The sequence below is a fragment of the Plasmodium knowlesi genome (assembly GCF_000006355.2).
Source record: "Plasmodium knowlesi strain H genome assembly, chromosome: 14".
In the NCBI taxonomy this organism is placed as follows: domain Eukaryota; phylum Apicomplexa; class Aconoidasida; order Haemosporida; family Plasmodiidae; genus Plasmodium; species Plasmodium knowlesi.
The window spans coordinates 418,466-438,661 of record NC_011915.2 but is presented as its reverse complement, the minus strand read 5'-3'; the positions used below and the strand labels follow the sequence as shown (position 1 = coordinate 438,661).

Below are 20,196 nucleotides of genomic sequence, written 5' to 3'. Positions count from 1 at the left end.
ACATTTAACTAGTTAAACGCGTACATGTACAAGAGCTTGTATACGTAAAAGCACGTATGTATGCATAAGCGTACATGTGCATGTGTTAATTTTTTATACCAGCAAAGTATCCCTTAATTTACAAAATGTGAATATATGTAGTTAGTCCTTTCAGCTTTTTTTTTTTTTTTTTTTTTTTTTTTTTGGATGATATGTTAATATATTTTTTATCATTATATTCCATTTTTGTTGATTTGTTAATAATTTTTTTTTTTTTCACATTTTTTTAGCGCCCTTTAGCTTTTTAAGCTACTTTAGCATTTTTGGCTATTTTAGCCATTTTAGCTGTTTTAGCCGTTTTAGCTGTTTTAGCTGTTTTAGCCATTTTAGCTGATTTAGCTTTGGGGGGGGGGAAATATTTAAGACCTTTTTACGTGTGTATGCAATTTAAATTTTGCTTCTCTTCCCCATCCATTTATACGGACGTACACCCCTTTATTCGTGTGTATAAGCAGGTGACACACTCTTATGCATTTCTACGAAAATATTCGCAGTTTTGCATATATGTAATAATTTGCGTGCCGCCTCATTTTTGAACATTTCTAAATAGAATCATGTTTTTTTTGTGTTTATTGTAACATACATTTATAATATTTTGAACGACAAAATGAATTTAATAAAAGGGGCCAAAAACAAACCGCAAAAACATTCGCAAAACAAACATGTGAACAACAATGCGAAATGTAAGAAAATTTTTAGTTCACACAGAATTAAACAGTTAGCTAAGGACAAAAAATTGTTGGACGACGCTTTGTTAGATTGTTATGGAAGGTTCATTGCTTTACTTCCAGAATTCCTACTGAAGGATCATGTGCACTTGTACTTTCAAATTCAAGAAGCATATTGGTGGTACGATGATATGTGGCAGGAGAAATACCCAGACAAGTTACCAAAATTAAGTTTAAAAACATTTGGTTATTTAATATGTGATGATTGTCCAATATTAAAAAAATATGTCCCACCGTCAGCTCACGAGAAGTTCTCCCTAAATTGGAGAAGATATTGTAGAACTATACCGCTGAGAGGTGCAATTCTTTTAAATCATAATTTAAAAAAATGTCTATTGGTGAAGGGTTGGAGTACGGATAGCTGGTCCTTTCCAAAGGGGAAGGTCGACGAATTGGAAGAAGACTCCGTCTGCGCATGCAGAGAAATTTATGAAGAAATAGGAATAGACATATTCCCATACATCGACGAGCAGGTTTTCATCGAAACGCATATAGAAGACCAACCCATCAAGTTGTTTATAATACCAGGGGTAAAGGAAGAAACGAAATTTCAGCCCAAAACAAGAAAAGAAATTGGAGCCATTCGATGGTTTGAAATAGAAAAACTTTTCCAACATATAAATTTAAAAAATAAAAAAAGTATCCTTTTTGAAAGTAAGAAGGAGCGCATTAACGAATGGTTTGTTGGTCCCTTTATTCCCAATTTAGTAAAATGGATCGAAGTGTTAAAAAAATCTGTGCCTGCAAAAGATCTAAAAGGAGGAAACTCCTTTATACCAGGCAGCATACAGGCGCATAAATATCAAATAACTGGCCTTGACCAGGCTGTTATTAAGAAGCTGCAAACTGTCAATTTGAACTCGAAGGAGATAATAAATATTGGTTTGCTCAAAAGCGATGACGATTTGGAAGAATACGATTATGAAAACGTGGATCAAAACATGGACGAGCATGTGAGTGAGGATGTGAATGACAAGTTACTGCCGGAGGACGTGGATGATGAGGTAGTATCCAAAGAGGTCACCACATCGTATGCTAATTATAACAGCGCTATTAATTTTCCAGGAGTAGATAAAAATAGGGGGAGCTTTACCAATGAGGAAGGTGTTAAGAATAGCAGCACCTGCAGCAGTGTTAGCAATAGGAGGATGGAGAAGGGGAGCATCGGTCCTAATAGGAGGCAGACTAGCACAAATTATTACAACCAGGAAATGGTTTCTATAAAGGGCGAAGGAACTGTCGGCCAAGGTTCACCATTGTACGATGGCGTAAATTGTAACGATTCGAGGCATCCTTTGGACCCCACGGTGGAGGAAGGAGCATACGTTGAAGAAAGTACGTATAGTAGGATGGAGAAAGAACTCATGGGAAATAAAAAAGTGTATGAGCATATAGACGACGCCATCGTTCCGTTGAGGAGGAAAGATATCTTGTTAAGCAGTTCGTCGCACTATCCCGATCGAGCCATTTTAGGAGAACTAATAAATGAGAACAACTCTAGCAACGATGTGAGGGATAATTACCAAAATAACGCTATGGGAAGTACGAACAAGATGATCAGCACAAATAGCAGTTGCATCAAAAGCATGAATAATGAGATGAAAAAAGGTGGTAATGGCGGAAATGACGCGCATAAGGATCTGTATGGTGTGGAGAGTTACCCATCCCCCATAAGGGAAGTTAAGAATAGTGCAATAAAAATGCCCGCAAAACAGAACAGTTTCAGGCTTGATCATAGCGACAACAAGAAGAATAGTATCAGTATCAATAGTAGTGGCAGTGGTAGTTACAATAAGGAGAACAGTAGCAGTAACAATAACAAGAATAGGAACAATAATAATAATGAACCCTACCATGGGGCGAGCAGCATTAATACGTACAAAAGAACTTCCCATATGTATGGTAATAATTATGGGAAGCATTACGGCGAATATGATCCTGCAGGAGGGAAGGGATATCGCTACAGCCTGAACAGGATGCGAATGGGGGGACATTTATCAGCCCTACGATTGAAGGAGGTAGGATTGAGAAGTTTTGATGATCAAGACATGGAAAAGAGAAAAAATTTCCACCTGCAAGTGTATGGTAAAAAAGACAAATTGAATTGTGATAAAAAGGAAATACAAAATCGATATAAAAAATTAAGTTTGAAGAATCCTTATCATTCTTTAGATGATTCTTCTGTGTATTATGTACCCACAAAGAATAGAACGCTAGATGCGTGTAATGATAAAACCTTTGGCGAGAACCGCACCAACGGATGGAGCGCCGAAGACATGTTTAAATTGAACGAGGAAAAATTTGGCATTCATTCGACGTACAATATTGAGGAATACACGACGCCTCTAGTTTATAAGGAAGAAAAAATAGGTAGGTATAACAAGAATGACAAAATGAAGGAGGGCATGAATCCGCACATGATGGGTAGAAGTAACAAGCAAGTGGGTAGATACAACATTAAGATGGGTGATCGTGCGGAAAGGGGGAACTATATTCCTGGTGGTAGAATATACAAAAGTAATAGTAGTAGTAGCAATAATAATGAGATGAATGAGAATAACCCTGTGGAGTGGTCGAAGGGGAGTTCAATCCATAGCCTTAATGATAACGCGTACATAAACGTGAACGCCTTGTTGGAAAGCAGAAGCAATATGACACCGAACGGTAACCCCCGACTAGTTAATGATAAAAATGGTAAGGAGAGCATTAGTTGTGTTAGCAGTAATATGAGCGACAGTAGCAGGGGAATGGGTTTAGTGAAGAGTAACAATGAACGTGTGAATTTTATCAATGGATATTATGTTCATCACGAGAGGAGTGTCGACGAGGATCCAAGGAATGAGATTCAGGCGGGCATATCTGGCAGTAGCCACGTTCACGTGATAAACGGTATGAACGGTGTTAGCGGAATGAACAGCCTTAGTGCATCGAATGGAAAAAATCACCCAAGGAAAAATGCAAATGGTAACATGAATTCGGCAATGAGTCATATGGAAGAAAGAGGAAGCAATGTAAATGAAGACATGATCCGAGCTGAGATGTTAAGGAAGTATAAGCTGAACGAAGGCTATGACATTATCCAGAGAGGAAATATGAGCCAAAAGAAAGTAAACAATTTTTCCGATTTCGATAAGAGTTCCATAAGATATAGTGACATGAAGCATGAGAAGAATTATAAAAAAGATACACAGATGAATAGTAGTACAAATGATCCCTTTTCAAATGAGTACATTCTAAATGGAGCTAATCGGAAGGAAAAAGTGGATATACTATCGGGCGACGTAAATTATAAAAGTAAAAGTGCATGTTATGGTGCCAATTATATGAACACAAGGAAAGACAATAACCATTTGGTTAACAAGTCAAACGTAGGGGAATATTTGAACGAGAGCATTTTAGGAATAACAACTGACGGAATGAGTGGTGAAGGTCATCCTGAATATAGAAGTGTACCAAGTCGCAGCTCCTTTGGAGGAAGCTCAAATGGGAAGAATAAATTAACGCTATCTGATTTGAGGATAAATAGGGAAGTGATTGATAAAAGGGAATATTCTCATTTGGATGGTGAAGGAATAGGTCTTTATAAAATTAAGGAAAAGGAAATTCCTTTTTCGAAGAAGACTAGCCAAGACAGCAATAACAGCAGCACCCATTCGAATGAGCCTGGGAAGTATTTGTTAAATTTAATTAAGGGAACGGTAAAATCAGATGTGGCAAGCGACCCTAATGTGACGAATAACAATCGTAATGATATGAGCCGGGGTAGTGTCATGTCGAGCGGTAGTGCGAAACCGTTAAGTGAAAAGGAGATATTGTCAAAATTTTACAGCAATGAAACGGGTAATCACGCTTTTACTAAGAATGTAAACTCGGCGCATAATTCCATGGGGAGCAGGAGGAACTCCATAAATAATGGGGAAAGGAACGATAATTATAGAAATGTCATTCCAAAGGATAATTTAAATATGCAAAAAAACCGAAACAGAATGAACGTGGAACATGATACTTATGATGACACTAACAGGCACGACACACAGGAGGAGTCGAAATTTAACGAGATGGAGATGATGGAAAAATTGTCGAAGCATTTGAACAGTTACAACCCCTTCGAGTGAGATGCACGCATGTATCTGTGTGTGGATAGGTATAATCATGCTATTACAGCCCCTATAGAGGGGTGGGGGTGAGGGGGGGATGGAAGCGATCAACGTGATCACATCGCATGGTAGGAATAGTGGAAGTATTAACTGTAGTTGTAGTGATTGCGGGTAGAAGAAATATAAAATTATAAAGTAAAGGCACAGACGTTATAACAGAATGATGCAGCAGGTGTGTGGGGGAGTTTACTTGAACGTATTTTTTTTTCACAAGTCTGAATGGGCGGAATGAACTATTTTTTTTTAAGCATCATCGTGGAGATAATGTGTTGCGTTAGTATAACATTATGTGGGGTGTGCTGATTGTAGATACTCTTTTTTTTTTTTTTTTTTTTTGAGGGGGAAACGTATTTGGCATGTTATTTTTAATATTGCTTTTCTTGGGTTATGGCACCATGCAGCGGTGGGACATTAGGAGTTACAGCTTTGTTGATAACGATAATAATTTAATACTTATTAATTTTTTTTTTTTTCTTCTTTTTGTGCACAGCAATTTTTTTTTTTTTTTTTTTTTTTTTTTTTTTTTTTTTTGATGTTGTCACGTATTAATAGGCAATGATGAGTTGTCATTTCGTTAATGTAGTACCTTTCGACGTTATGATTTTAGCGAGTGCGATGAATTCGAGTTGCCCTTTTTTTATTTAATTAAAGACGCCGTCTCCAGACGTGCGCATGTGCATATACATGTACATCTGTATATGGTGTATGTGTGTGTCTGTATCACTATTATTGTTAATTGCTCGTTTCCCGTTTTTTAGTTTCTCCAGTTTATGACAAATTTTTCCTTATCCCATCGTGCGTGTCAGAATTTGTCAGTCGGGGTGTACACGCCTACATAATCGCGTGTATGCCACATATGCCGCTTGAGTATATTATGCAACTTATCCCGTGTAACCGTTTTTTTATCATGTTAACCCCCATGTCACCTCTACGAGCGTTAAGAATACATCTGGGCCAGCAGCCGTATTTAAAGCCATCACTTGGCTTAGTTGTTATTACTACGTTTGTGCGTATACGCGTGAGCCCTGTTGTTCCTGCACGTGTGCCTATGCGTGTGCCAGTGTCCTTGTCTGGCTGTCCGTGTACACCGCGCTTATTCTTATGATCATAGTTACTATGACTTTAATTCTTAAGATACTCTTTTTTTTTTTTTTTTTTTTTACGCGAGCACATTTTGTTGTTACGTACTGAACATCTATTACAGATGCCACATCTTTAAGAAAGAAAGCAGTTTCATGTAGGCATGTGTACGAATGCACATGCGTGTACGTATCTATATGCATACATGTACATCATTTAAAAAAGCTTTGAATTTTTTTTTTTTTTTTTTAATGTTTATTTAACCCGCTGTATTTGCCTAATATGTTGTAAAGAGTTCATAGAAATGAGAAAAATCGCACAGTTGAAAATTTACGCATGATTAAAGTGTGTATTTAAAATTGAGAACCAAGTCTATGGGAAGGGTATCCAGGGAAAGAAGACGATGTGTTTGCGCACATATGTATATGTGTGTTTTTATTTTATTTATTTGCTTATTTGCGTGTTTACTTGTTTATTTATTATTATTTTATTTATTTTTTTTTTTTTTTTTGCTTAATTTTTTAAGTGCACGACGGGTGTGAAGTTTGCTTGATCGTTGCGCGCTACCTTTGCATGTCACTATTATGCGAGCGTCTGTGTTCATGCAAGACACTATTGTCCTTTTACGTACCTCTTCGAATTTGCTAAGACCTCTCTTAAGGTGCGTAAGCTTTTAGCTGCATGCATCCCTCTGTACAGCTTTTTTTTTTTTTTTTTTTTTTAAGGAAAATGATAAGCAAAGTGTATAACGATATGACGGATTTGAACAACGCAATATAGTACACAACAAAATGAGACGAACGGATTGGCCATATAAGGATCTGTGACTACATATATGTCGTTACTTGTTCTATTTGTTTGTTTGTTTGTTTTTTTTTATCGTGCAAATTATCCCCTCCACAAGAATGGATTAGTGAAGAACAAAGCCGGAAGGTAGATGCTATCGTGATGGGCAATATGTCGTATACGCATATTCGACTTATCCGTAAAAAAAGGCATATGAAAAGAATTGCATACTTTTTTTGTATTCACCTTTTGAATGAAGCAAGGAAGGAGACACATCATCTGCGTAGCAATGGACAGGAAGACATTAATATTTATACCAAGCTGCGGAGGCGAGAACATATGGTGATAAATTTCCCCTACACATACATCTGCGTTATTTAGAGTTGTTATTTTTATTAAGCTAAAATTAAGAAGTGTGATCTGGCGTGAGAACAGGAGAGGAAAAAACCTTGATACAACCGCACCTTAGATTTGAAGACATATATGTGAATATTGTTCCGAAGTTATCCCGAACATGTCTCGATGTTATATCATTTCATTTTAACGTTGTACGATCTTTTTTTCTTTTGTTTTTTTCCCCCCACTGTTGCCCATTTTGTGCTAATTCTTCACTCATCCTTCGACCACGTAGACCCATTTCAGTCATAAAAGGCTGGCTGTCATTTTTATAGGTCCCTTTGTGTAGACATCCAGGTTGTGCCTTTGCCGCTGCTTCTACCTTTGCATGTATACATATACAGAAGTGTCTATTTAAAACGGTTACCAAAACTTACTCCACTTTGTGTCTCCCTTCCCCATGCGTAAGTTAAAGTTAAGGAGCAATTCACGTCGCTGGCGCAGGGGAAATATGAAAAAATGAAAAGGCCATCATAAGGGATGCAAACTCATCACATGTGCAGTGCACTTGTTTATTCTGTTCTGTCTACCCACGACTCTTGTCATTTCATTCTTCTAGGGAGTAATAAATAGAATAATATTACAACGTAGCTATTGGGGCGAGCTCACACAATGGTGTAAAGCTCATGGGAAGAGGAAAAACGCCCCCTTCAAAATGTTTTCCTTAATACCTTTATGTTGTTTGTAAAGTTCATTCGTGGGAGGACACATAAAATGTATAAAGTGCTAGCCGTCCCTCGTCCATCTTCTGTTGTCATTTCGTATCAAGCAAAACATTCGGTACAGAAGGTCAAAAGGGGGTCATTCCTATGTCAATTGCAAGTTTTGATAAAAAAAAAAAAAAAAAAAAAAAGCAGAATGGCGAGGAAGATAACTTGCTGAAAATGTTATAGTGTAGTCTTTTGGGAACTAACATTGCAGAGCAATTCTGCCCCCAAGTCATTTTACATATGTAACTCCTTATTTCGAAGGGAAAATTACTCTTGCTCGATTTGTGTCTCGCCTATTTTTTACATTTTCAATTTTTCATTTGTTCATTTTCCTTGCGACATTTTTGGAGAATATATGACGCACATATTTAAGGGAAGCTTCATTCCCCGGTGCGGGACTTATTTTAAAGAAAGAAAAAGAATCAATCTTATATGGGTATTTTGGCCCCCTTTTTTTTTTTTTTTTTTTTTTTCTTTTGCAACTGTTTTACTTGTGCAACAGAAGCTTAGTTGATGGTACATTTTAAGAAGTACCTAAACGAGAAGCACATCGGCGAGGAAAGCTCCTTCTAGGGAATCCCCCATAGCAGCCAAAAAACTCTACCGCTAAAGAAGGCAAATGTGTAAAATGATGCATAAAAAAGTACGGGAAAAAATATGCCGAAGAATAAGCCAAGGGAAAACTTGATAGTGAACGCAAAGGGATAAGAAAAAAAGCGACTTTCATGTGGCTGCCTAATTCGCATCATGCCATTCTCCTCCAATCGAAATTTTGGAAAAAAAAAAAAAAAAAAAAAAAAAGAAAACTAAACCATGCATCATTTGGCAAAAGCTCTCTGCTTCTTCATCATCTTGAAATGTATCGAAAAGGCTACAAGTTTTTTTGTCCAAAAGTTGCACATTTTTCATCTCACTGCATCTAGAAATGGTGACAACTTGCCATACATCGGTAAGAAATGTCCTAATAGCATGGGCATGTCTGTGAGAAGGAAGGGCTCTTGCTTGAAGAGCCACGATGAGGAGGAAGATGGAGAAACGGATGAAACAGAAGAAATGGAAGATGAACTGGATGAGGAGCTAGACGAAACAGACGAGGAGAACGAACAAAGCGAGGTGGAAGAGACAGACAGCAGCGACTCCACATTGGCATCCCGCGGTTCGAAGAAAGTTACCACTGGAGGGAATAAAGTGAAGGCCGAGAAAATAAAAAAAAGGAAAAGGAAAAAAAAATCGACGAATGTGATTAAGTGTAGAACGTGTAATAAGATATTAAAGCCAAGTAGGAATAATGAAACCGTCTATAAACACACATGCACGCACCCTTATTTTATATGAGAGTACGTATTGCCAGCCGGAGTTGATGCCCGCTACTCATTGCTCTCTCCCCCCTTTCCTATTGATCCTATTTTCAGGAGTAAAATTTTGCGCCCACTGTGGCACGAACGTATCGGTAGAGAAAATTAAATTGAAAAAGTACATAGAGGATATCTACTTGCCTCTCAGGTGCGCGTCTAGCCTGTTTGTATAAATATGAGGAGGGGAAGAGACCCCATGCTAGAAGGAGATCACCTTTTACTTGCTAACTTTTTCCTTTCTCCAATTTATATGCAGGAAGGAGGAAGTAAGTGACAACACCTATCGTGTTGAGAAGGGATTCTGGAATGACATACTACCGGTAAAGACATGTTCAACGAGGAAACTGATGTTATGTTTGTTCACATTTTGTATTTCACCATTTTGGGCAATTTTCCCATTTTTTTTTTTTTTTTTTTTTTTTTCGAAGAAATTAGGCAAATATGAACTGCACGAATTGGGAGCAAACAACTGGGAGGGATTTTTGAAGTACGTTTTTCATCGTAGCTGAGTTGAAATGTGAATGAACGGGCATTATTCGAAGGTTCTCTGGTGGCGTCTTTTCCGATATACTCTGCACCTTTGCCTCATTTCATTACATTTTTTTTCTTTTTTCTTTTTTTTTTCACTTTTATCTGTACTCCCCTTTTCAGGTATTTAAAGTCGAAGAATTGTTCACCGAGGACGATGGCCTTGTACCAGTCAACATATCAGGTGGGGCACAATTACACATACTGCGCGAGATGATAAATTGGAAATTTAATTTCGTTGCTCCATATTTTCCCTCCCCCTTTTTTTTTTTTTTTTTGTGCTTAAATACGTACCTTTAGAAAGAATAGTCCCAATTGAACTCTCCATTTTTCTTAACCACCCCCCCCATACAGCAATCATTGAAATATGCCTTATACCGGGACTACCTAAAGAGCGTGCATAATTTTCGTAAAATTAAGAATAGCACAATTCCAAGGAGGAAGATTACCCCTCTATCTCCAAAGGAGGTATGTCGAGGGGGTATCACAGCTTCGTAAAAATAACACAAAATGTAGTGAAACGAAGTGTAAAGAGAAAGAGCAGCGATTAAGTGTTTGTGAAAAGTCACCCTACGCATATCCCATATTGTCTCATTCCATTTCGATTATCTTCTTTCCATTTATTCTCGTCCCCCTCCGCAGATAGAACTGCTATTGACCAACAGCGGCGACATGCACAGAGCCATCTTCGCCCTGAGTATAGGTACTGCCACACGTAAATCCTCACTAACATGCAAATCACTCATTACAGAAGAAAATTCGACCTTCTTCATTTTAAACACCTAATATGGTTTCTCAATTTTCACAAAGGCATAGGGTTGCGTCCATCCGAGGTCCTGCGCATTCTCTGGGAAGATATCAATTTTGAGAAGAAGGAAATTTTCATTAAAGGTCAGAAGACCAAGTATAGCAACACGGCCATCCCCATGACGAATTTTGCCTACAACGAATTGGTGAAATGGTACATCTAACGTTGTCCATTTGTGTGTCCATTTGTGTGTGCATCCATATTATTGCGTGTGTAATGTGCATTATTTTTACTTCCTCAAATATATACTTGATTACTCTACCCCATGCGACAGGTGGGAGATAGAAAAGAAGCCTCTGAAGGGGCTGTGCTTTTATTCGGAGACCATCAAAAATAAGTTTAATTACACTAACACGAAGACTCCACTAAGTAAGTTCTCTATAAAAGGCACCAATATGACAAAAAAAAAAAAAAAAAAAAAAAAATAGAAAAATAGAAAAATAGAAAAATATTCGACTTAACAAAAAAGGATTGCTATATTTTTTTCGACAATTTTTCAATACGTATGTAATGCGCATGTAACGAGTTATACATGCTCATTTGTTAGTTGCCCACAGGAACACACATGGACATTTCCACGCTTCCACTTTTGCAGAAACGTTCAAAACAGCGCTAAAGGGCGCAGCGAAGCGGTATGGAAATCACGCGCCTGGGATATAAATGAGTGCTATGTGCTATGTGCTATGTGCTATGTGCTATGTGCTATGTGCTATGTGCTATGTGCTATGTGCTATGTGCTATGTGCTATGTGCTATGTGCTATGTGCTATGTGCTATGTGCTATGTGCTATGTGCTATGTGCTATGTGCTATGTCACTGTGCGTGTGTGCATTCAACATAAAAATTGTGTGTTGAATTCTGCTCCTCAGGGCTGGACTCGAAATCAGCGAAGACGGAAAAAAGAGAAGAATATTTCCCTACCTGTTAAGGTTGAGAGAGAAAAAAAAAAATTGTTTCCCTTGTTCTGACAATATTGCAGAAAAATGTGATAATATTTAAAATCCATTGACGCAATTTTTTACCTCCTTTCTGTAGACACTCCTTTGCAACAATTGCTGCAACGTCAAATCCACCTGTCCCGCTTCCAGTGGCTCAAGTATGTCATTCCCTTTTCTCTCCCATTAAGTGTTCTTCTATTGTAAATATATGTGTACTTTACCGAAATGGATTTTTTTTTTTTTTTTTTTTTTTTGCCATATCTCCATATGTGTTCAACGGTATTATATGAAATTATTTTTTTTCAGGCAATTATGCGACACTCCTCTTCAAAAATGTTGCTGGACACTTACACGAAGGCAGGAAATAACATAATCAGGGATGGCTTGGATAACTTCAAAATATAGAGGAGTATCTGATGGGTCGACCTACGTGCACAGGAAGCATAATTAAATAGCATGTCGAATTTTATTTTGTTCGACCTGCAAATACACACACATATGTGTGTGCCCATATATGGCATGAACAAATGAAGCGCGAATTTTTTGTAAATCCGTTTTCTTGCGTGCGTCTAAAGGTTGCGCAGAAGATGGATATATTTGTCATTTACCATTTTTCCTTTTTTTCATTTTGATTAGCAGTAATTTTTTTTTCTTTTTCGCATGTATTTCCGGATGTGCAACATTTTGTTGGCTTGCCTTGCTATGCCAGATAGACGCAAGTCATACCCTCGTGAGTTAGACCAACGTGCGCTACATTGTGGCGTTCTGCATTTTATTCTTCTTTCATGCGCTTTTTTTTTTTTTTTTTTTTTTTTTTTTTTTTGTACACCCATTATTTGTCCCGCTTGGGCTATACGGGCACATCAGCTTCGCACGTCTCCTTTCCAATGCAACTGCACGAAAGGTGTTTTCCCTCTTTGTTAAAAATACAACCATTCGTACACCTTTATGAATCAAAACTGCATGTTGTATAGATTCATTTTGGCAACTTCTAGCTAATCATTTTTATCACTTTGTAAAGCATTTTCACTTTCCCTTTTAATTATATCTCCTTGGTCAGGTGTGTTCAGGTCTACCTGATGGTCCCCATCCCTCTTATCCTTTTCACCATTTATGTTTTCTTCCATTTGATGTAAATGCAGGGGGGTGATCATTTTATCATCAGGACTGCGTTCCCCCTCTTTGGGCATTTCCTCTTCCGCCCTTTTCATATCCGATCCAGTGCGGTTTTCTCCCAAACTGAGCACTTCCGGCATTATATCATCGTCCCCCTCTACGTCAACTTCTTTGATTATTTCCACGCTGTTCATTATATCTCTATTATCTTTTCCTTCTGCGGTTGTCTTTACTTCCACACCCCCATGAGGAACATCTCCACCTGGGAAGTTCATATAATTTTTTGTGTCTGCATTTTCTTCCGCTCTGTTACGCTGAAGTTTACAAAATTTGGAATCCCCGCTTTGTGCATTCTTATCTAACTCTCTTTGGTCTACCATCCTCCGACACACTTGGACACATTGACTCCCCTTTCCCTTACCATCCTGTTCTTTTGATATGCTGAAAAATGACGTGTTCAGAACATTGGATGCAATATTAAATATAGAATTCAACTTTTCTGTCTCCATAAGTAAATTATATATGTTATTTTTTGTGTGCTCTTTTAGGAGATTAAAATTTTGCCCCTCCTTTTTTTGGGGGCTCATATTATTTACGTGTTGTTCTGAATTTTTTATAAAAACCGTTTGTGCGTTTTTAGTTTCGTTTTCATTTGAGGAGGCACAATTTGTGTGTTGCCGTGATTGCGTATTGGTGGTGTGTGCGTTTAGTGAAGATTCTCCGTATGATGTGCTCCTATACCGTGAAGAGGAATCTGTAGGGACAGGGGCAACCGAGTCGGGGGTTGGAAATGACTGCCCTTTGGAGGGTTCACGCTGAACATACTTTTCCTTGTCACAACAGTTGGTACTTTCCGTTGCTGTATCCTCCTCACGTATATCCGGGGCACCGGTGAATGGAGGTGATTTTTTTTTGTCAAATTTTTGTGTAAGTTCTGTTTTCACATCATTCACAATGTCTCTTATGCGATTTTCTAATTTCTCATTCTCTTCATCTAATATTCTATTTCTATTTTTTAGTAACTCCATATGGTCCGAGATATTTATCAAAGAATTCTGCAGCTCCATGATCCTCCTAATTAGTTCGTTGTTGGAAATCTTCTCCAACTTGTCATTTTTTAGGGGATGCATTTTAGGTGGAAAAAGAAAAAGGGTGTTCTTTTTATTTTTGCGTGGTTAGGAAAAGGTTCTTTCGAAATGGAGAACTTAGGGATCATATACCTTGGAAGTGTACACTTATTGCACATGTAACTCGGAGCGATGTCGTACACGTTTGTGCAAACCTGCTGGTGCCCTTATGCATGCTTCTGAGGGATGGGCCCACACTTTTCCCCCCTATAACAGTGTGAATTAGTCGAGGAGCCGTTACTCTGCAAGAGAGAGAAAAAAAAAAAAAAGAAAAACAAAAAAAAAAAAAAAAAAAAAAAAAAAAAAAAAAAACGCATAATCTACAAGTGTTAATATACACTACTTACACCACATGGGGGAGGGTCATGGGTCACTCTGCAGGATTTTCCCCCCGCATATATGCCCAAATGGGAAGTGGCAATTACATGCTTGAATATACAATCAGTTGGTCCAGTACTCGACAGGCTAGCCGCATGAATTGCAAGAATCGTATGCGATGTGCGTGAAGGAGCCGACGAGAGCAATATGCTTTTCGAAATAATTGAACAAACTGGAAAAAAATTCAAAAGGAGAAAAAGAGGAGAAATTCACTAATAATACGTGAAGGAAGAAGCGTGGAGCGTGGAGCGTGGAGCGGCAAGGGATTTCCGGGAAAATACACGTATACATACGTATATGTACTTGCTAAGCCCCCCCTTTTACGTGGCCTCAAAAATGTGAAGGGCAAAGTGGCATCCTCGGAAGTGGGCCCACCAGTGTGCGTGGATGTGTCCTTTTTTTTTTTTCTTCTTTTTTTTTTTTTTTTTTTTGCACCAGATGAAAGTTCCCTGCGGAGTACTAAGAAGGACACAACGCGCAGAACCAAGCGCAGGGGGCACAATGGATAAAGGCAAAAATGGGAAACTGCTTTTCGCACATTTGAACAAAAGGACATATATCAGCAAGGTAGAGGAAATTAGCAAAACAAAAGGCTGCACCGTCAAAAAAAACAAGTTCAGAAATATATACGTAGATTTTTCTCTGAATAAATATATCAACATAAATAGCCTTGATGTAGGCAAATTTATTAAAACGCCAATACATTACCAGACATTTAGAGAGCTTGTCGACACGATAAAGAATGTTAGCGATGTAAGGCTACAAAACATTCACTTGGTAAGGAAAATTGTAAATTCCATCGGGGTGTACATAACGAATTATTTAAACAATGTGAGTCAATTGAATCATTTGACTAATTTAAACACCTCCAATGGGGGAGTCAATCTGCAAGACAACTTTTACGACTTGGATAATTGTGACGAGGACGAAAATGCGATCACTCCAAATAGCATCACTACTATTTTGATTAGTCTCTACAAGCTAAAATATAGAAACGAAAAATTTTTACAATTGTTGGAAAGGCTTATATTTGTGAAAAAAGACAATTTTAAATTTTCCCAGCTCAATTTAATCCTTTATATTTATGCGTATTTCAACAGAGTAAATAAGAAATTCATAAATTCTCTACTAATGAATATTCTGGATAATGAACAGAAGCTAAATGCAGATAACATTTTAAGCATTTTCACGTCGTTATTTTATTTAAACTGTAAGAATGAGAAGACATTAGATCGTTTGGCAAATTATATCATTTCGAATCATCTACAATTTGATATACATGTTATCATTTTTCTTTTGAATAATTTGAGGAAAATGAATTATTCAAATAGCAATTCTCTCATGGAATATTTCCACGATCAGATTATTCTTAAATTGGGCTTTCTACCGCCAGGGAGGACAGAAAAAGAGAAGAAAATTATAGACCGCTTTTTTTTAAAGAGGAAAATACAGCTCATTATTGATGAGGAGAATCTCCAAGAGGGTGGTTACCCTGTTGGATGGAAGGATGGTGACACTGAACAGGGAAGCCATCACGATATTGCACATTTGAAGGATGAAAAGAAGGGAAATATAACATGTAGTTACTACCCCCCCGTTGGCAAGATTGATCCAAGTTACAATCTGTGTGAAGAACACATCATGAACACCTACGGATCAGTACACAATAAATACATTGTTGAAAATAATTACGTAGATTATATTTACGAGTATTATAATGAGAAAGACTTGGAAGAAGGAAGTAAGAGCAAACTAGACATACTCATGGAGGTACTGATATACAACAAACATTTCAAGGAAGACCTGCTAACCGTTTTGTATGAATATCTTCTGAATAATTTAAAATCCTTTATGAATCAAAATGATAGCGACATGTGTCGCATGTTATCCAACATGTATTATTTTCAAATAAATAATTTCCCAAAGGTTCTTCTGCTAAATAAAAAAATATTCTTAAGTATGTGTCACCATTATGTACCCTTTTATAAACGGACCAACATAATGATTTTCCTATACATAAAATTGCTGCTACATAAATACAACTATTTTGACGTGTTTATCGACACCATATTGCAGAAGAAGATACAAACAGATTTGCTAACTTTGGAAGGGAGAGAATTTTTAAATTTGCTTATACAATGCAAAAATTATAGCGTAAGCAAGTATCTTTGCGACATTTCTTTGGTGTACTTTGATTTTTTTAGTGTGAAGTACTCACCTCATGGGGTAGAAGATGAGAGGAACACATTAGACAAATATCAACGGAGCAACCACCATGAATTTTCCCTTTCCCAAGTAATCAACACCCATAAGGATGGAAAGAACAAGAGATTTATAACACTCAAGTTTAACGAGAAAAACAAACTAAGTTCCTACGACGGGCAATTCTTATTACAGCTTCTTCACTTCTACATCGAAATGAAGTACTACGAAGGGATATTCCTATTTCTTAAGAGCTTATTTTCGGGGGTGAGGGATTTTCAGAAATTCGACCCTTATGTATACTACAAAATTAATAATCACATTGTCGATATGGCCGCGATGAAGCAGGTCCAGCAGGTGCAAAGATCTGATGTGTACGTCAGGTTTAATGCATTGCAAATAATTCACCTGTACGAATATTTTAAGAGCGCCTTTGCGTCTAATGAAGATTTTATCACACAACAAGATAACGTGAAAAAAGCGAAGCATGAAAAGGCTCTTTATCACCACTTCTACGCATTCAGTGGTGATAATTCGGGTGATGGAAGCGTGGACGATGTTTCTTCCCGGACACCAATCCAAACGAAACAAGGTAAGCAACCTTTGCCTTGTGAAAATAAGACACAAGCCAGTCCAGTCAGTAAATATCTATTCACCGATTGGAAAGTTAACTACATTAGTGCAAATAATGCCAATGCTACTTCAAAAAGGGAATCGAATGGGACGTTTGGGAATGTTATCGATGGGGGAAGGAACAATGGGGCAATCCCCTTGGAGAAGAAGAAATACAATTCGAAGTTACCAAAAAGTGGAGAATTAAAAAATGAACATGACAAAAGAAACGGAAATATGGTCCAAGACGCAACTATCCAAATTGAGGGAAACACCTTCTACGTAGATAATCATGTATATAATGTCCTGAACAATATTTTCTTGTATACCCCTGTGGACCTATTCGCGTTATACATTCACCACTTTAATTCGAAGAATATATTTTTTTTGTTGCAGAACATAATTTTTAAGTTGAATTGGGTAAACGTTGAGTACCTATCCCTTGTAGTTGCAAAAATTTTTGCCCGAATAAGTGAAGAAACTTGTCGCGAAACGAAGAAGGATTATATGGTATATCTGGATTTCTTTCATGATTACTTACTAGGGGAGGAAGGAAGTAGTCAGAAGTTTTCCTATCAATCGAAGCAGACAAGGAGCACACAAAATGTTAGCTATCTAAATGGCCAAGACAAAAGATTGCTTATAAGTAGGATTCACCAAAATTGCATAACCACATGCAAAGACCAAGATAAGGTAAAAAAACGCATCGCATATATATTGTGCAAAAATAAGAGCTACTCTGGGTATATAAATAATGCCATCATTTTTGACGAGAAATTTCTAAGCCTCTTTGTTCAGCTTGCCTTTAGAAAAAAAAATAATTTTTCTTCTTGTTCCTACTACGACATGATGAATGACAGTTTGCTCCTCATCTTGAAGTCTTTACGAACGAGGAAGAAGAACCCAAAGTACATGCAGAGCGTAGAAATAATAACAAACATATTTCTGTTTAGGTATATTCAGTACAAGTACAGCGAGGAGGCGAATGAAGGCAATTTGTCCAAAAGGTGTGCATCTGAAAAGGTGCCTTTTTTGGATCCCCCAATGGTAGATATGCAAAGGGGGGAAAGGGGGCTATGCCTGAATTTGGACTTGGACGTAAATTCTGACGAAAAATTGTATTCCCATTTGTACTGTAATTTGTCCAAACGCGGGCCCCAGGGAGAGGCAACGCCTGTTCAGCAGAACGAGCAACGTGGAAATATAACACATGACAATGTTGTGCAGGCTCCAGGGGAAAGTCAGCGTATTGTTAGCATTCCGAATGCGACAGAGAAGTACACCCAAAAGGGGGCTTCCAATACCCCTAGCTCAGTAGACGAGGGCAACTTAAATGGGGAAAATCAAATGACAAAGAGGAAGGATGCATTGATGAGATACATACGAATATATTATACAATTGTGAAGGTTCGATATTTTCACGAAATGTCTATCAATAAACACATATTTCGTGAATTGTGCTTAAACAGAGAATACATCGATAATGCCATCCTTTTGGACTTGCTTTTTTATATATATAAGTACAAGTTTGATGAAATGAGATACATCCTCCTGCTGCAAAAAAAATGTACCCTGTATAAGGACTTATATTATACGCATTCAAATTGTAGGATAGTGGAATTTCTTTGCAAAAAATTGAAAATTAATTTGGACGATAGCGTCAGGACTATTCCCACGAAGCAGACGTCTTATGATTATGAAAATGTGTAAGGCGAAAAAAAAAAAAAAAAAAAAAAAAAAAAATGTTGAGGGGGAGGAAATATGTACATACAGAAAAAAAAAAAAAAATTTAACGCGCACACAACTTGGCGTCTCTTAGAAAAAGGTACATAAAAACTATGTATGAAAAAACAGGAAAAAATGATCTCCCCATTTTTGAAGTCGAAAAGATGTTTCACCAGTAAAACTATCCAAACGGATGTCATTTGTGTGAACACTTTTACACATTTTGAAACAGTAAAACCTTTTTTTTTTTTTTTTTTTTCTTTTTTTTTTCTTTTTTTTTCCTGCGATCCAAGCGTCGGCACTCCTTTGGAGAATTTCTGTTTCATTTTTTCGTATGCGACGTTTTGGAGTTACCACTCATGTTGGGCGTGCGAATGAGAGTTCGCTTAATTTGGTTTAACGACAGTTTGAAAGTTGATTTTTTTTTTTTTTTTTTCTTTCTTTTTTTAACTCCCGCTTGTTTTCGTTTGCGCGTCTATCGTGATTGTGGTGTGTAATTTTACGTTACACGATTCGGTAAGTATAACACTTGCCTACATAATATATACATACAAACACTTTTTTTTTTGGGGTGGGGGAAGGTAGCGTACGAAAAACGGTGTTATTTTGATGTACCACAAACGGAATGTCCTTTGAACTTTGCAGTATGTGAATTACTATTCTCATTCGTAGATTTTGCTCTTCAATTTTTCGTAAATTTTACAAACGTGTAGAAAGCACATATGTAGGAGGTAATGGTGTGGGTGTGTTTTTAGGACTACATTTTCTTTTTTTTTTGTGTGCGCGTTTTTTTCTTCCACCTTTTTGTAATTCAAGCTTGCATGTGGATGAGAAGGAAAATTGGAGTTTTTCCTTCCGTTATAAGCCATGCATTTGCGCGTAGGTTTATGTGCAAGTACACTTTACACGTATGTACACGTATGTACACAAATGTACACGAATGTACACGAATGTACACGAATGTACACGAATGTACACGAATGTACACGAATGTACATGTGTCTGCCGGGAACCAGGTACATAAGCACACGAATAAGAGCTGTAGATTAGTAAATTAGTAGTTGGTTTTTTCATACCCATCACTTTTTGCGCGTATACCATGTGAAAAAGGTCCTACCCCTGTAAATATATGAATTTCTAAACCTCCCCAAATATACGCACATATTTACACGCTTGTATTTAGTCCAAAGTACAAAGCGCGAAGATGGTGATAATCTGCTAAATTACGCTTCTTGTACATTCCTTTTTGCTCCTGCAAAAATTGTGTAAGAACACACATAGTAAAAAAAAAACGTATAAAAAGAGAAGAAAATGTTTCTGTGGAGTTAAAAAATTCATTTCTTTCCCTTCTATTTTTTTTTTTTTTTTTTTTTTTTTGCCCATGTTATAATCTCATAGCTCACACTGGGGGAGGAATGGGAAGTGGAATTTAAAAGCGAGGGTACAGCGTGAAGCAGTGCATACCAATCATACACACCTATGTACGCCGCTTTGTGCATCTTTTCAGCTGAT

The 20,196-nt window shown here is 37.4% G+C and overlaps 4 protein-coding genes across 4 annotated transcripts; 3 read left to right on the top strand and 1 right to left on the bottom strand.

Moving 5' to 3' along the window:
* Positions 1-646: 646 nt before the first annotated feature.
* Positions 647-4,882, top strand: PKNH_1409300 (mRNA-decapping enzyme 2, putative; the record flags this gene model as incomplete). The annotated part of the gene is made up of 1 exon (XM_002261946.1): positions 647-4,882. One exon carries the CDS (start codon positions 647-649, stop codon positions 4,880-4,882), a length of 4,236 nt encoding a protein of 1,411 aa, XP_002261982.1.
* Positions 4,883-8,709: 3,827 nt separating this feature from the next.
* On the top strand, positions 8,710-11,929 carry PKNH_1409200 (tyrosine recombinase, putative; the record flags this gene model as incomplete). The annotated part of the gene is made up of 13 exons (XM_002261945.1): positions 8,710-9,175; positions 9,309-9,399; positions 9,508-9,571; positions 9,680-9,738; positions 9,903-9,963; positions 10,134-10,247; positions 10,422-10,482; positions 10,590-10,740; positions 10,862-10,956; positions 11,183-11,219; positions 11,456-11,515; positions 11,622-11,682; positions 11,831-11,929. The coding sequence occupies 13 exons, from the start codon at positions 8,710-8,712 to the stop codon at positions 11,927-11,929; spliced, it is 1,419 nt and encodes a 472-aa protein (XP_002261981.1).
* A 590-nt stretch (positions 11,930-12,519) lies between these two features.
* PKNH_1409100 (conserved Plasmodium protein, unknown function) lies at positions 12,520-13,770 on the bottom strand (the record flags this gene model as incomplete). Its single annotated transcript, XM_002261944.1, has 1 exon — positions 12,520-13,770. The coding sequence occupies one exon, from the start codon at positions 13,768-13,770 to the stop codon at positions 12,520-12,522; it is 1,251 nt and encodes a 416-aa protein (XP_002261980.1).
* An 813-nt stretch (positions 13,771-14,583) lies between these two features.
* Positions 14,584-18,669, top strand: PKNH_1409000 (conserved Plasmodium protein, unknown function; the record flags this gene model as incomplete). Its single annotated transcript, XM_002261943.1, has 1 exon — positions 14,584-18,669. One exon carries the CDS (start codon positions 14,584-14,586, stop codon positions 18,667-18,669), a length of 4,086 nt encoding a protein of 1,361 aa, XP_002261979.1.
* Between the last annotated feature and the right edge of the window lie 1,527 nt (positions 18,670-20,196).